The 15,630-nt window shown below is 45.4% G+C and overlaps 1 protein-coding gene across 1 annotated transcript in view; it reads right to left on the reverse strand.

The window, feature by feature from the left end:
- Positions 1 to 607: 607 nt before the first annotated feature.
- The window catches only part of Snrnp40 (small nuclear ribonucleoprotein U5 subunit 40), a 31,174-nt gene continuing 16,151 nt past the window's right edge, over positions 608 to 15,630 (reverse strand). Inside the window, exons 6-10 of the mRNA XM_034503798.1 lie at positions 10,248 to 10,368; positions 7,119 to 7,201; positions 5,740 to 5,801; positions 2,924 to 3,027; positions 608 to 1,085 (exon numbers count right to left, since the gene is read on the reverse strand). Coding sequence (XP_034359689.1) covers positions 1,036 to 1,085; positions 2,924 to 3,027; positions 5,740 to 5,801; positions 7,119 to 7,201; positions 10,248 to 10,368 — 420 coding nt within the window. The 3' untranslated portion in view covers positions 608 to 1,035. The remainder of the gene's footprint in view (positions 1,086 to 2,923; positions 3,028 to 5,739; positions 5,802 to 7,118; positions 7,202 to 10,247; positions 10,369 to 15,630) is intronic.

Genomic DNA, 15,630 nt, shown 5'->3' on the forward strand with positions numbered 1-15,630 from the left:
TTATTTAAGATCATAAGCTAAAAGTCTAAAGCCAAACATGCTCAGATAGGAAGACTTTTTGCTTTGAGACAGAAGTTTCTAGTAGAACGCATATGACAGCATTTCTCAACATCTGTCAGAGCAGGAAAGTCAGACTAGAAAAATAGGATCATAAAAAGCCCCAGAAAATGTCATTAGACACCATCTCCCTGTGCACTGCTCTGGAAGCAGCATCCTGGCCGAGAGCATTGACTGGTGCTGCCACACTCCTGTCTACTCCAGGACCCTGAGCACAGGAATGCCACTAAGAAAAGTGCTTTGGGCAGGGGGCAGAGCAGACAGGGCCTGTTTGTTAGAGATGTGTCCAAACATATGAAAACTAGGTTCTTCTGGACCTCACTTATCACTTTTGGGATGCTTTGCTTCTAGTTACAGAGAAGAATTTGCTCCTGACAATTAAAGAATGTCATTTTCACAGGAGTGAAGAATCCTACAAACAGAAAGAGGAGCTCCACACAAAGGCGCACTGCTGGTGTGTAAACGAATTGTACCTCCTGGACAAGTGCTTGTTCTGACTTACAGTAGTCAAGCCTCAGAGAAAAGACAGCAATAAATGCAAGTCACAAGGTTCTTGCAAAAAGGTATCTGTTTGGATTTTTAATACAAAATGACTCAAACACTGAAAGAAATATACAAGCCACTTACTCAATTTAAAAATAAAGCAGAAAACAAATCCAACTAACAAATTTCAATTGACATTCCCTGTCTCCAGTCTAGATTAAAAAACAGGAAATATCAAACCAATGTTTGTCCTTCTGAAGGAATCTTATTTTTTAAAGAGAAGAAACCAATCCCTGAAATCTGGCAGTCGGTACCAGAGGCCATAGTTGTTCTGGTGAATGGGGTACAAGTGGTTGTTGGAATATGGCCATCACCTCCAGCTGCTTGCTAGCAGTGATCATCTGAGGGCAGGTCAGCTCAGACACCATCGGACTCTGGCTAATTATGGAGTCTGAGCCTCAGGTCACAGAGCCGGGAGCCTTCCATTCCACATCTTCACTGGATCTCGCCCATGTACAGCCTCTTGTCACTGGATGCTGAGAGGACTGAGAGAGAAAGAACAAGGAGACAATGAAGGCTCGGGATCCTCAGGGCTCGAGGGCCCTGTGTCAAGAGACAATTATGACAAAGAAGAGCAATTGGATTCAGTGTGAATTCTCCTAAACACTACACACAGGAAATTACAGCCCGGCTTTTCAATCCAGGTCCTCTTGAAACCGTGAAGATGGGTGTACATAGGAACAACCAGGCTCAAATCCTGATGCTCTTGTAAGTCAAACCCAAGAAAAACGTTGATGTCTGTGCCAGCCACGCACACACGCACGCACGCACGCACGCACGCACGCACGCACACACACACACACACACACATACACGCACGCACTCACGTACCTGTGGGCACCTATGTGTTCCTATGTGTTTATTTGGGGCTGTGGTTTCCTTAGACAAAGGTGTCTGAGACAGTCTCTTTATTCAGCCCAGGCTGATCTAGAACTTGCTATGTAGACTGGCTAGCCTCAGACCTCCAGATCCTCCTGCTTCTTCCCACCCAGAGCCGGGATTACAAGTTCCCACCCACCCAATCAATGTGCTTCTTATACAAAGTCCTGGACAATGCTAAAAGTTTCTTTCTTTAATTGGCTCAGCTAACTAATCAAATTTACTATAATTTTAATCTAAATACTCATAAACCATAAATTCTTTTTTTTTTTAATTTTTATTTATTTTATGTATGAGTGCACTGTTACTGTCTTCAGACACACCAGAGGAGGGCATCGGATCCCATTACAGATGGTTGTGAGCCACCATGTGGTTGCTGGGAATTGAACTCAGGTCCTCTGGAAGAACACTCAGTGCTCTTAACCACTGAGCCATCTCTCCAGCCCCATAAACCATTCTTGACTACAGTCCTTGCCACTTCTAGAGACTAAGACATGGAGAGAACTGAACTGAGGGGTAACAAGAGGCCTCAGTCTAGCCAGCCTTCTCTGAGGTGAGAAACTGATGCCCCCTCATCATCTGGGACAGTAATTCCGAGACTGACCCATAGATGGCAGCAACCCTCCTGAGGCATGTGTATAAGTCAGGCTCGCTCATTCATTCATTCATTCATTCATTCTCTTATTTATTCAATATAAGTATACTCTGTCTTCAGACATACCAGAAGAAGGCACCAAATCTCATTACCATTACATGGTGGTTGTGAGGCACCATGTGGTTGCTGGGAATTGAACTCAGGACCTCTGGAAGAGCAGCCAGTGCTTTTAACTGCTGAGCCATCTATCCAGCCCTCCAGGCTCATTTTTAATAAACTGTAACACTGCTTCATATTGACTGTTCCTGAGATCCCCTCCTGTGGTTTAAGTGCTGGATTCACATCTGAAGAGCCTAGTATTTGGGAGACTGAGGTAGGAGGATTACCTGAAGTGAGGCCAGCACGGGATACATAGTAAGAATCAGCTAAGCCAAGGCTACATAGTGAGACCCCAGTTGAAGAAAAAGACTTTCAGTCTGGCCTAGCAATGGTGGTACACGCCTTTAATCCCAGCACTTGGGAGGCAGAGGCAGGCAGATCTCTGGGATCCAGGACAGGTAGGGTTACACAAAGAAACCCTGTCTGGAAAAATTAAAAGACTTCCAGTTCCATCTGAGTGTTCATGTAAAAAGCAACCCCTAGGCTACTATAGTACTGGTGTCTCCTTTATGCTGACAATTGCCTTCTCTTTTGGTCACCTGTCCCAGCTCCTCCTCAATCCTTCTAAACCCTCAAAACCCAAGTGTTAACACTAGATTCACATAACTGACTCCTGCCTGCCTCTGTCCCCCAAGGTCCTGGAGAGAGGTCACTTCCCATCTGGAGCAGCCAGGGAGGATGTGGACTTACTGATAGGCTCGTCTGGGTGGAAGGCTACCTCATTGATGGAGCCAGCGTGACCAGGCAGCTTATACAGGATCCTTCGGCTCGTGGTGTCCCACACATACACAAACCTGCAAGATGCCACAACAAACAAAGGAAGATCCCTTAGAAGATGGTCAGAGCACGTGGGCTGGAAGCAAAGTGAAAATGTTTGTTTACTGCACTATGCTCTGGGCTTTAGAAACTAGGTCTACACCAACCGAAATAGAGAATATCTGGAGGCTTCAAACCAACAAAACTGAGGCTGGGCAGCAGTGGCACACACCTTTGATCCCAGCATTAGGATCTCTGTGAAACTGAGGCCAGCCTGGTGTACAGAATTCATTCCAGGACAGCCAGGGCTACGCAGAGAAACCCTGTCTCAAAAAAAAAACAACCAACCAACCAACCAACCAACCAACCAACCCCTAACAAAACTGATATCGCCCATGACTAATTATGCTATTTACAGAATTCTGAAATTACAGATCATACCTGCAATCCCAGCACTGAGAAGAGGAAAGCCAGGAGGATTTATTTAGCTAGGAGGAAGAGGTTTGAGGCCACTTTACGATATACTGTGAGATTTTCTAAACCCCTCTATACTCAGCAAATAGACAGGAGTTAATTATATCCTATGCCCTTACAGTGTGGGCTCCAGAGTAACTGGGTAACAGATTTGGAATAGTTGGGCATACTGGTATATGCCCATAAACCCAGCACTTGGTCGGAGCAGGCTATGAGACAAGGAATTTAAAGGCCACGCTGGACTACATAAGACCTAAATGGTCTAGACAAGAGGCAGACCCCACCCTGCCTCTCAATTGGTGCTCAGTGGAAGACTGACAGCACTGGAGTCAGAAAAACGGGAGCAAGCTCTGCAGCACTGACTCACTGGCCAGGACAGACCACTGCCTCTTTCTTCCATTATAATAATGGAGAAAAAAGGTTCTAGCTTTCTGAGAAAAACGAGAACATACGCACAGTGTCTGGCACATAGAACTAATGATTGCCATTGCTCTCATGAGTAAATGTGCCATACAGCCGGAACCACATCAAGTCATGTGGCTGACCTGAATCCTCTTGGCCCTCTGGCTGGTGCCTGTAACAGGGTGGCAGTGGGTTAGAGTGCACAGGAGGAAGTGAACTGTAAGCAGAAGGGAATCCTACCAGACCCAGGCACAGCTGGAAAGTGGTTTTCTGAGTTGGATATTATCTCTCAAGTTCGAAGAAACCAGCAGAAACCTAGATCTCCAAGGGTTTATACTTCAAGGCTCACTCCTCATGGCTGCCAATTACATGTGAAACTTAAAGGGGTTCCTTGTCCCCCTCCGCCCCCCCCCCCAAAAAAAACTTGGGCAGGTCACCATTTAGTAGAAACCAGGGTACTTATATAACAGAACTGACTGCTGACTCTAGGCTATCAGGGTGGCCTGTGAAATCCAGCCAAGCCCAGCAGAGGCAGACTTTCCTTCTGACTAAGCCATGCATTCTCCTGTAAGGATTGGTGCAGAGGAAGAGGAGCAAGAGGACATTATAAATCAGAAGATGTGAGCTGGGCATGTTAGCACACTCCTGCTCTGAGTTCAAGGCCAGCTTAGTCTACACAGCGAGTTTGAAGACAGCCAGAGATGCATAATGAGACCTTGTTTGGAATAAAACTAAACCAAAAAACATTTCTTTCTTTTTTTTACCCCCCCAATGAGACACGCTGAGAGTCACATGGGGAGACCGGGGCGGAATTCGAACTCGAACTCGTAAAGTTGGGCACGTCCGCCTTCTGGTGGCGGGCGCCAAAGCCATACACCACCGCACGCTTGCTCAAAAAACATTTCTAAGGGAACCAGAGCTGTGCTGGAAGCTATGAGCTGGGGAAGAGCCCTGCTTACAGGCCTCTACACCGAACCTCCAGGACATGCACAAGTCCTCTGTCCTTGGCACCAGAATCCCTACTCCATCTGACTTCCTCCCAAGTCCACAGCACCAGACACCAAAACCTACTTGTATCTGATTCTGCTCTCTGTTTTCCATTCACACATATGGCCTTGAGTCACTCTAAGTTCACACTCAGGAAAGCCTAGTAACTTGGCAGAGATGGAAGCTACCAGCCTGCTTCTCTCAGCGACTCTGGCATTTTCCACTGAGCCTGGATCTGGCTCTGAATCATCTTTCACATTGGCAGCTATGACCAAATGTTGGGTTGACACAAGGGTGGAATTTGATTGTCACCTCTGACCTAGGAATTCAAGCACCTACTAGCAGTACCCTGAGTTTACAGAGGATGTCAAGAGATTGCCTCTGACGGTGAGAGACATTCACAGGGATGTCCCAACATGTCTGTCTAAATGTAAGCAGGGAAAATACTAATAAAAGTTAGCCATATGAAGCAAAGAACAATGTGTCTTGCTAAAGGAAGAGTGCCATGGACAGCTCAGAGAAGTAGCAGAGTGGTTACTGGGAAGAGCAGAGAGGAAGGCATGAGACCCTAAAGGAGAATGCAGGACTGGGATGGCCGGAGAGGACGGCCTCTAATGTATCAGATGATGTGAAGGAGAAGACAGAGGCACTGGGCAGATTACGAGTCTCCAACAGATATAAACACACTGTCGACTCTCTAGGCCTAAAAACAAACAGAAAAGTCAACATTTTTCCAATGTGGGTTAGAACTCTTCATCTTCACATGGCTTCATCTCTGAGCCCCTCAGTCATGTGGGTAGCTGTACCACTGCTGTCTTCACACTCAGGCATTAGATGCCTGACCTGTATAGCTACACCATCCTCCACCTTACACCAGGAATCCTTACCTGTCTGCTGAGCCAGCTGCTATCTTGCTTCCGTCTGGTGACCAGGAACATCTCAGGAGGTTCTGTAATAAAGGAAAGTCCATGAACAGTTAATCTGCCAAGCTTCTCTAGCTATGCTAGGAGCCAGCTGACTTAACTTCCTCCTCGGCTTTGAGCATCTCCCAGACTGTCACCAGCCAGTGCACTCCTGCTCAAAAAGCACGCTTTGTAATTTCATTTATCTTTCTTTAAATATTTATCTTATTTCTAAAAACGTTATTATTTACTTACTTGTTTCTCTAGACAGGGATTTTCTGTATAACAACATCCCTGACTGTCCTAGAACTCACTTTGTGAACCAAGCTGGCCTTGAACTCATAAAGATATGCCTGCCTCTGCCGCCTGAGTATGGGGAATAAAAGCATATGCCACCATAACCTGGCTTACCTTATTTATTATTAATCTAAGTGTATTATTTAGGTGATTTGTCTACAAGTATGTTTGGGTACCACATGAGTGCCTGGTGACTGAGGAGGCCAGAAACAGGCATCACATCCCCGGGACTGGAGTTAAAGACAATTGTGAGCTGCTCTGTGGTTACCAGGAATCAAGCTCTGGTCCTCTGCAAGGGCAGCCAGTGCTTTTCACTGCTGGGGCAGCTCTCCAGTCTGTTTTGTAATTGTATAACACATGATGCAGAGGTACTTAACCTAGTTATTAAAAACAAACCTGGCGACAAAATTTGTTCTGTCTTTAAATGAAGGCTCCCTTAGCTCTACCTACCTCGAATCTATTAAAATATTTTAAAAAATTATCTTGTTTTAATTTTTCTTTGCTGTTTATCTTAAAGAACAAACAAACAACAACAAACCCACCAAACCCACCAGAAATAAAATTTACTTATAAAGTAAAGTATTATCAGTAAGCTCGCAGAAAGGAAATGAACCGCTGATATCTCTCAATAAGCTCTAGACAGAAAAGCTGCCTGGGACACTTGAAGGTTGGAGAAAACGCTCCTGCACGAGCCATCATGATATAAGGAGAACAGACACAGACCCAGGGCTCTAACAGCTGGTGTCTGGGTATTATGTCTTGTCAGGGAGGTACTGAAGTCAGAAGTCTAGGAATTAGAATGGGCCCAAGCACTGGCTACCTGTGAGATTGTCTTCTCTAATATACGGTACTAATTTTACTTCTGGCAAGAAGAGCTGTGAGCCACGCATGGGCTCCTGTAATCTGAGCACATTGGAAGCTGAGGCAAGAGGGCAGCTTTGATGAAGAATGGTTTCCAGACTTAACTCATTCTTAGTGAGTTAACAATTCTATTCTGACATCACTTTAAATGTTTCTTCAGATCAAACGCACAGTAAAACCAACCCCCCGTGGCAAGCCCTACTCACCTTTTCAAAGTTGTGGACATTTCCTTGAAATATCTTCACACATCTCTCTTTGGGAGCAAATGGCCGGACATCCCAGACACGCACTACGAAGCAAATCCAAACCAGTCAAGCAACAGACACACCTAGAGGCAGTAGCTTTCACATCAGTTACAAATACTGTCTCTGGGGAGGAGGTCTGGCATGATACAGTGTGAAGACTCCTTCCTTCTCCCAGTGGGAATAACCTACACTAAAGCTGCGGCCACCATGACCACCCTTCTCCTTAAGATAAGGACACAGAGAGCTGAGGAAGTAGGAGGGAGAGATGGGGGATTTGCAACAGAATATAGTTAGATCTTTCTGTCTGTCTCACACACACACACACACACACACACACACACACACACACACACACACACAGATCTTTCTGTCTGTCTCACACACACACACACACACACACACACACACAGAGTTAGATCTTTCTGTCTGTCTGTCACACCCATCCCCCCACACCCCCCCCCACCCACCCACACATCATTTTTGTGGGTAGGGAGTGAGGCAGGAGGTTCAATGTAAATTTGACTTTAAGGTCTGCCTGGATCTAAAACCACCCAAAATCAAATATTTCACAAATGATTTCTCTGACAGTTTAGAGTTATATCCAGCAAAGCTTCAGTATGGCAACCAATTTTTTTAATGTTAAAAAAAAAAAAAAAGTTCTGGGGCTAAAGAGACAGCCTGGTGCTCAAGAACACGTGTTGTTCTTGCAGAGGACCTGAGTCCAGTTCCCAGCACACATGTGGTGACTTGTAACCATCGGCCTGTAACTCAGTTCCAGGAGGTCCAGTGCCCCCTTCTGACCTCTAAGGGCATCAGGCACATACATGGGTGCACATAAACACATGAGGGCAAACATTTGTATACATTGAATAAAGGGAAAAATATTTTTGGGTATACAGTGTGAGTACCTGCTTAAGTATACATTCATGTGTGAAGATACCAGAGGCTAGACTCTCCCCCTACCCCCTCTCTCTGAGACAGGATCTCATTCTGCAGCCTTCCCTGGCCTGGAACGCTGTTAGTGGTTCTCAACCTGTGGGTCTGGACACCTTTGACAAAACTCTATCTCCAAAAATATTTACATTTCTATTCATAAACAGTAGCAGAATTGCAGTTCTGAAGTAGCATCAAAAATACCCTTATGGCTGGGGGTCACCACAGCACTTGGAACTGTATTAAAGGGTTGTAGCATTGCTTTATGTAGATCAATGAGGCGAACCTTAAACTCAGAGACTCTGCTTCCCAAGTGCTGAGGTTAAAGGAGAACCATCACACTCAGCTTCTACCTGATTTTCTGAAACAGGGTTCACTGAGCCTAAAACACTCCGAGCTCTAGACTGGCTGGCCAGGGAGCCCCAGGGAGCCCTTTGCAGCTGGAGTTACAGATGTCTGAACTCAGGTCCTCATGTTTGGACAGCAGGCACGCTACTGACTGAGTCATCTCTCTAGCCTCCACTGACTGCTGGGATGCAGGTCAGGACTTCACCTTCACTTTCACTTGATGGGCACTCTGACAGGAGCCACCAGAGTGAGAACTAGGGCATGACACTGTCCTCATCCCCAGGACTCAGAACACTATCTCCCACCCTGAGGACACATGAACACTGTCCCCCATCCCCAGGGCCCCGCATGTACTAGGCAAGTGCTCTGCCACATACTCCTGCCTTAGAAAACATGAACTCTGAATCTAATTCTGAATCTTGTATCGAAATATGGGCAATGCCAGTAAGTGTCAGTAAAGTAAGAATACATCTTGGCTTGCTGCTCTCCAAAATTAAGAAAAACACCACCAATAAAACACCAGAATTTGCTTTTTTTTTTTTTGGATACAGTCTCATGTAGCCCTGGATAACCTTGACTATGTATGTAGCTGAAGTTAACTTTGAGCTTTTAAAAAATAAGCCCATTTAAAGGATAACAATAACAAGCAATTCTTTTTATTTTAACAGCTATGTAGGGAAAGCTTCGTGTTCCTTACTTTCAAAATGCTAGGCTAGTAAAGGTAAATCCACCGAGACGAAGATCACATGCAACCATGTACCGTGGACAGCAGCGAGAGCCATTATACAGCAAGGGCAGATACACATCAAAGTTTGCTACTGACATGAGACTATGATCAGGAAGCAAAGATGTACATCCAGCCAACACACATTTATTGAGCATCTGCTACACACCAAGCACCAGTAGTGCTTTAGTCTCCACAGCCTATGGTCTGCACAGCAACGGCTTCTGTCTCCAGTGGCACTGTCCATCTCACTACAGCTAGCCCATCCTCCCACTCCATGACTCAGTGACAAGCAGGAGAGGGTAGGAGAAGGTGCTGGGAAAGCCAGAACAGTGAGATGTTTTCCTGACGACTCTGTCTCATACCAACGCTACTGAGGGAAGACACTTGCCAGAAAAGAGTACAGAAGAAAGCTTTCAACTGGACAGCAAACAATCGCTCATTCCTTTCCGATAATCAGACAAAGTTTCTAGTATCAAGTTAGGATTCACAGTCTCAGAGCTGAAAGGGAAAGCGTAGCCCTCTGACTACCTGTTTAGGACACCTGAGCAGAGGAGATGCCGTGTGTAAAACTGCTTACACTGCACATGAGACTTAGGGTGAGACTTCTAAATCCTGGTCTTAGAACCCTGGACTCCAGATCAACTCATGTAAATGGTCTCCTAGCTGACAGGCAGCTCTGTCAGCACCCTTTCCCTCCAGTCCTCCTGTGTGGCTGGAGAGCCCAGGGGTGTGTGCATGCTAGGCACCCTACCACTGGTATCTTCCCAAACTCCCAATGAAAATATTTTTGAAGATTTTTTTTTTTTTTTTTTAGTGTGTGCATATGTGAGGGAGAGCTCGCAAACCAACGAGGAGGTATGCATGTCTATGAAGGTCAAAGGACAAATTTGTGGGAGTGACTCTGTCCTTTTATCCCGTGAGTCCCAGGCTCACACTCCAGTAGTCATGTCTGACAACAGGTAACTTAACAGCTCCGCAGCACCACCACCGCTTCCCAGTGCGTGTTATTAATCCTAAATGCCCCCAGCCAGACTTTAGGGTCAACGGATGCCAGCCCCAGAACAGCTGCTTCCCAAAGTTACCGGTGTTGTCCATTGCATTGGACAGGAGATAAGATCCTTCAGAACTCAAGCTCAAGCCAGTTACGGAGTCTGCATGGCCTCTCATGGTGTAGGTTAACTTGTTCTGGCGTAGGTCCCAGACCTGTAAAAATGCAAAACTGCATTCAGGATTCAAAATGAAAATCAGCAGACAATGGCCAGGTACAGTGGCAGACACCTTTAATCCCAGCTCTGTGATGTTGAGGCCAGCCTGGTCTACATAGTAAGTACTAGGACAGCCAGAACAACATACACACTGTCCTAGAAAAGAAAAGGAATGAGAAAAACAGCAGAGAAGCTGGGACACGGTGGCTCATGACTCTAAACCCAGCACCTGGGAGGCAGAGATAGGCAGATCTCTGTGAGCTCAAGGCCAGCCTGGTCTACATAGCCAATACAAGACAAACAGGGCTACATGGAGACCTTGCCTTAGAAACAGCAACAAACAGACCAAACAAATAGAGTCTGTAGAGGCGGCTCAGAGGGTCAGGTGTCTGCTGCTCTTGTGGAGGATTTGGGTTTGGTTTCCAACACCAACACAGTGGGTCAATGTCTGTAATTATCGTTCCAAGGGGGATTCAGTGCCCTCTCCTGGTACTTGATGTGTGTGCACAAAACACATCACTTAAAATTTAAAAATCTAAGAAATGAGAAAAAAACCTACATAAAACCAGATGCCAGGCTTAGTGGTATATGTATAATTCCAGCACTCAGCAAACAGAAAAAGAAGGATTTTGAATTTGAAGCCAGTTTGAACAACACAGTCCCAGACTAACTTGGCCATGAGACCATTTCAAACCCTCTCCACTTCCCTCAAGCCAAGAGCATCCCTTGTGGGGAGAGACAGAAGGATCAGGAGAAAGATATTCTGAGCTATATAATGTACCTGAGGCCAGGTGTTTCAAAACAAACACCCAGGAAAACTGACAAGGAGACAGAGTGAACACAAAGCCCAGAATTATATACAGTAACAAGGAACTGGAACACACTGTGTAAGATTTTTCATCTTATGTCCTATACATGCATATAGAAGCAATGCATACATATGTGTATGTGCAAACATACATTTAGAAAAGAACAGGAAAAGCTTATTTATGCAAAGAACCCTCTGAGCCTCCTTTGGAAGACAGACACAAGAATGTGTAGGTGTCGGTCCTTTGCTGTTTGTTCATAGCTGAGATTCAAGTCCGGGGTTTTGTGCGCTACCAGTGAATTACATCTTCTGTACATTTCTGTCTATCTTTTATATTGTTTGTGGTGCTGGAGATTGAACCTAGGAGTTCATGCAGACCAGGCAAGTGCTCTTCCATTCTAAAGATTACAATAAGAATGCTTTGCATATGCCTGGTTCATAGCAGGCTCTAAATATTATTGAGCTGCTCCTAAAAATAACTCTAAAGCCAAAATATAAAAATATTTACATAATAGGCGATTAAATATGTAAAAATAAACATTAACAGAAATTCCCTGGATGTCACAAGGAAAAAGATTGGCAATTTTGTGAAGGTCATTGGTATGATAAAAAACTTCATTTAATACTGCCATGTAATTTTTCTAAATGAATAAAATAACTGACATCCCCTAAAGCAAGGCACTTACTTTTTCCCAGAAAGCAGTTGGGTAATGCACGTGTGATGTAAAAAGTCTGACTAGCAGGCTGGAGGGCGGCTCAGCGGTGAAGAGCACTTACTGCTCCACAGCACCCAATGCATTTTCCAGGACACACACTGGGGGCTGGACACTACAGGCTAACTTAGCTCCAAGGAATCAGACACCCTCTTCTGCCTCCTGAGGATGTACATACGCACGCACGCGCAAACCAACCTACCGCGAGTGTTTAAATATATGCCCACAATGGCAGCACTCAGAAGGTGTAGGTCAGAGGAGGACAGTTTGAGAACCTGACTCCCAAACAAAATAAGCAGGGTCTGGTGGTACACACCGTAATCTCTGCGTCAGGAAGCAGAGGCAGAGGACTTGCTAGGAGCTACAGATTTACTGTGAACCCCAAAGCAGAAAACTTAGCTTAGAAAGATCAGACTGCATGGCCATGAGAATCAGGACGCGTTCCAGAAACACAGGAAGGATATTCTAGACTCCAGAGCTAAATTTAAATGCAATCTTCTTAGACTATATTTGTACACTCTTCTTATCTGAGGTAAGTTCAAATTTCAGAGCAAAACTGGCATATATTAACATTCAATGGCTAGGACTTATTCTCCGTAGAGAACCCTCCCTACAAGAAGGTGTAACATACTGTCTTCCCAGAAGATAGGAAACTCCTACACAAGAACCAGGCCGACCTCAGGACTACACTATGGTTCACAGACCAGCAGCAGCAGCAGCAGCAGCAGCAGCAGCAGCAGCAGCAGCAGCAGCAGCAGCAGCAGCAGCCATGTTGCTTGAGGTCAGAAGACCTCAACACAAGATTGTTCTTTTGCCTGTCTGTCCCTGTGGTGCAGATAGGAGTATCAAATTCTTTTTTAAATTTTTTAAAAAAGGTTTTATTTATGTATATGAGTACATTATCACTGTCCTCAAACACACCAGAAAGAGAGCATCGGATCCCATTAGAGATGGTTGTGAGCCACCATGTGGTTGCTGGGATTGAACTCAGGACCTCTGGAAGAGCAGTCAGTGCTCTTAACCACTGAGCCAACTCTCCAGCCCCGAGAATCAAGTTCTTGTAGCTTAACTTTAAAAGAAGCCAGTCCCCACAAAAGTACACACTCATATGCCCCATATATTCTGGAAAAGGAAGTACAGAACAGACACAGCGGCTGATAGACACTAGGATAGGCCACGGCAAAAAGGGTACACTGTAAACGTTTTGGGGATGGAAACTGTCCTACACTCTGGTTATTTGTAGTTTATTTTTATTTTATATCCATTAGTGTTTTACCTACGTGCTTGTCTGTGTGAGGGTGTCAGATCCCCTGGAACTGGAGTTATAGACAGTTGAGAGCTGCCATGTGGGTGCTGGGAACTGAACCCAGTCCTCTGGAAGGACAGCAAGTGCTCTCTTCTGGAGATAAGGTCTTATTATGTTGGCCAGGCTGCTGTCAAGCTTGTGATCCTTTAGCCTCCCTACTCTAGCACTACAGGGTACAGATGTGAGCCACCATCTATGCAAGCATTAACATCTTTTAAATTGCACTCTGCTGCATGTACACCTGCAGGCCAGAAGAGGGCATTGGATCTCATTACAGAGGGTTGTGAGCCACCATGTGGTTGCTGGGAATTGAACTAGGGACCTCTGGAAGACCAGCCAGGGCTCTTAACCGCTGAGCCATCTTTCCAGCCCAAACATTAACATAAAATAAGTACATACTAAATTAGTATCACATGTATCTTTCCACATGTATGTATTTATATATTTGGAGAGTGCACCCACAGTTGTGGAGGAGAGAGGACAGCTTGCAGGAGTCAGTTCTCTCCTTTTACTACATGGCCACTAGGAAATGAATTTAGGTCCCCTGCCTCTGGAGTGGTTGGCAGGTCATATCTTAGCTACTTCCCTGCTGCTTGGTAAAACGAACTGGACAAAAGCAATTTACAGAAGGGTTAATTAATCTGGCTCATGGCCCGAGGGTACACTCCCAGTGAGGAGTTCTGGTCCAAGGAGCATGCGTTAACTGGTCACACCCTCTCTGCAGTCAGGAAGCAGAGAGCAAGGAACACTGGTGCTCAGCTAGCTTCTTTATGTGCTGTCCAAGACCTAGGGAATGGTACCCACCCCACATCACAGTGATCAGTAGCAGTCCCTCACAGGCATGCCCAGAGACTCGTCTCCCAGGAGATTCTAGACCTTCCTGCCGAGGGGACAGCATTAACTGTCACAGGTGACCTTGCAAAGAACTGCTGCTATAGACCCACAGTAGCAGGGGTCATGCTATTAGAGACAATCAGAGGACAAGGAATTGAAGAATGAAAGGGAAGGAAGAACTTAAATGGTACTGAAAACTCTTCCAGGTGCTTTTTATAAATTTCAGTATGACTGTGGGTAGAAACTCTGGGTTCTGTCTCTGTCTATCTGTCTACTCTTCACATACTACAGACCATGTCATCATCATCACCTGCACCATCACCACCACAATCTACTTCTTCATGAAGTATTGTTGTGAAGGTATAATCCACAGGGAGACAGCAACACCATGTTGAAGGATGACCTCTGATCTTGTGTCCACCTCCCAAAAGCTTGGATTACTGGCAGGCCTCATTTCTGCAATTTTACTTGAGGCCAGAGATAGAGTTCAGGGCTTTGTGCATGCCATGGAAGTATTCTACCCTCTCAACTGCAGCTCCAACCATTTATTTTTTTCTCAGCATTCCACCATCGCTGTCTCTACTAGGAGGAGCAGGAAAGTCACCCTCAGCTACACTGAAAGCTTGACTTAGACCCGCAGCTCGGGCTATATAAGATGCGTGTGTGGGCAAAGGAGACAGGGATGAGGGGACAAGATAGTCTCCAAGCTCCTCACAGATTCCAAACAGGCAGCGGCAGACAGCAAGTGTAGCCCCAGAATTGCTTGTCAACTGGCACTTGCCACATCTAGGACTCTGCTGAACCTCACAACCCCATGGGGGACACTGGGTCATCGACACTGTTCACCAAGAAAACTGAGGCTTAAAGAAGCTGAAGACCAGGTGACAATCTCAACACTAGAAAATGGTGGGACTGGGGCTAGAATCCAAGACAACTGCTTGTAAGCCTGTGTGGTACTGCAACTGCTTCGTGGCCTTTCTCCAACGCCTTTTAAGTTGTCTCTTCTTGGACAAGCTTAGGAAACGTCCTTTCCACAGTGTCAAAGAGAGCCACACTAAAGGATGAGGGGAGACAGTCACAGACTACGCCCTCTGTCATTAGACCAGAGAGCTCAAAACAATTTTCAAAGTCTTCAGTGGGGTGAGATGGCTCAGCAGGCAAGGCACCTGCTACCACATCTGACAGTTTGAGTTTTATCCCTAGGACCCACAGGGCAGAAGAGAAGTGTCCACAAATTGTTCTCTGCCCTTTGCATACAAAATTAAGTGTGCCGGGCAGTGGTGGCGCACGCCTTTAATCCCAGCACTTGGGAGGCAGAGGCAGGTGGATTTTTGAGTTCGAGGCCAGCCTGGTCTGTTCCAGGATAGCCAAGGCTATACAGAGAAACCCTGTCTCGAAAAACAAAAAAAACAAAAAAAAAAAACAAAAAAAAAAAAAAAAAAAAAAAAAAGTGTAATTTAAAATGAATAAACAATGTCTAGTCAGGGAATGAATACACTCTGTATTCTCTTCTTCCTTTTTTTTTTTTTTTTTTTTTTTGAGACAAGGTCTCTCTATGTAATTCCAAGTATCCTGGAACTCACTATATAGACCAGGCTG

The sequence above is a fragment of the Arvicanthis niloticus genome, chromosome 5 (genome assembly GCF_011762505.2).
Source record: "Arvicanthis niloticus isolate mArvNil1 chromosome 5, mArvNil1.pat.X, whole genome shotgun sequence".
Taxonomy (NCBI): Eukaryota; Metazoa; Chordata; class Mammalia; order Rodentia; family Muridae; genus Arvicanthis; species Arvicanthis niloticus.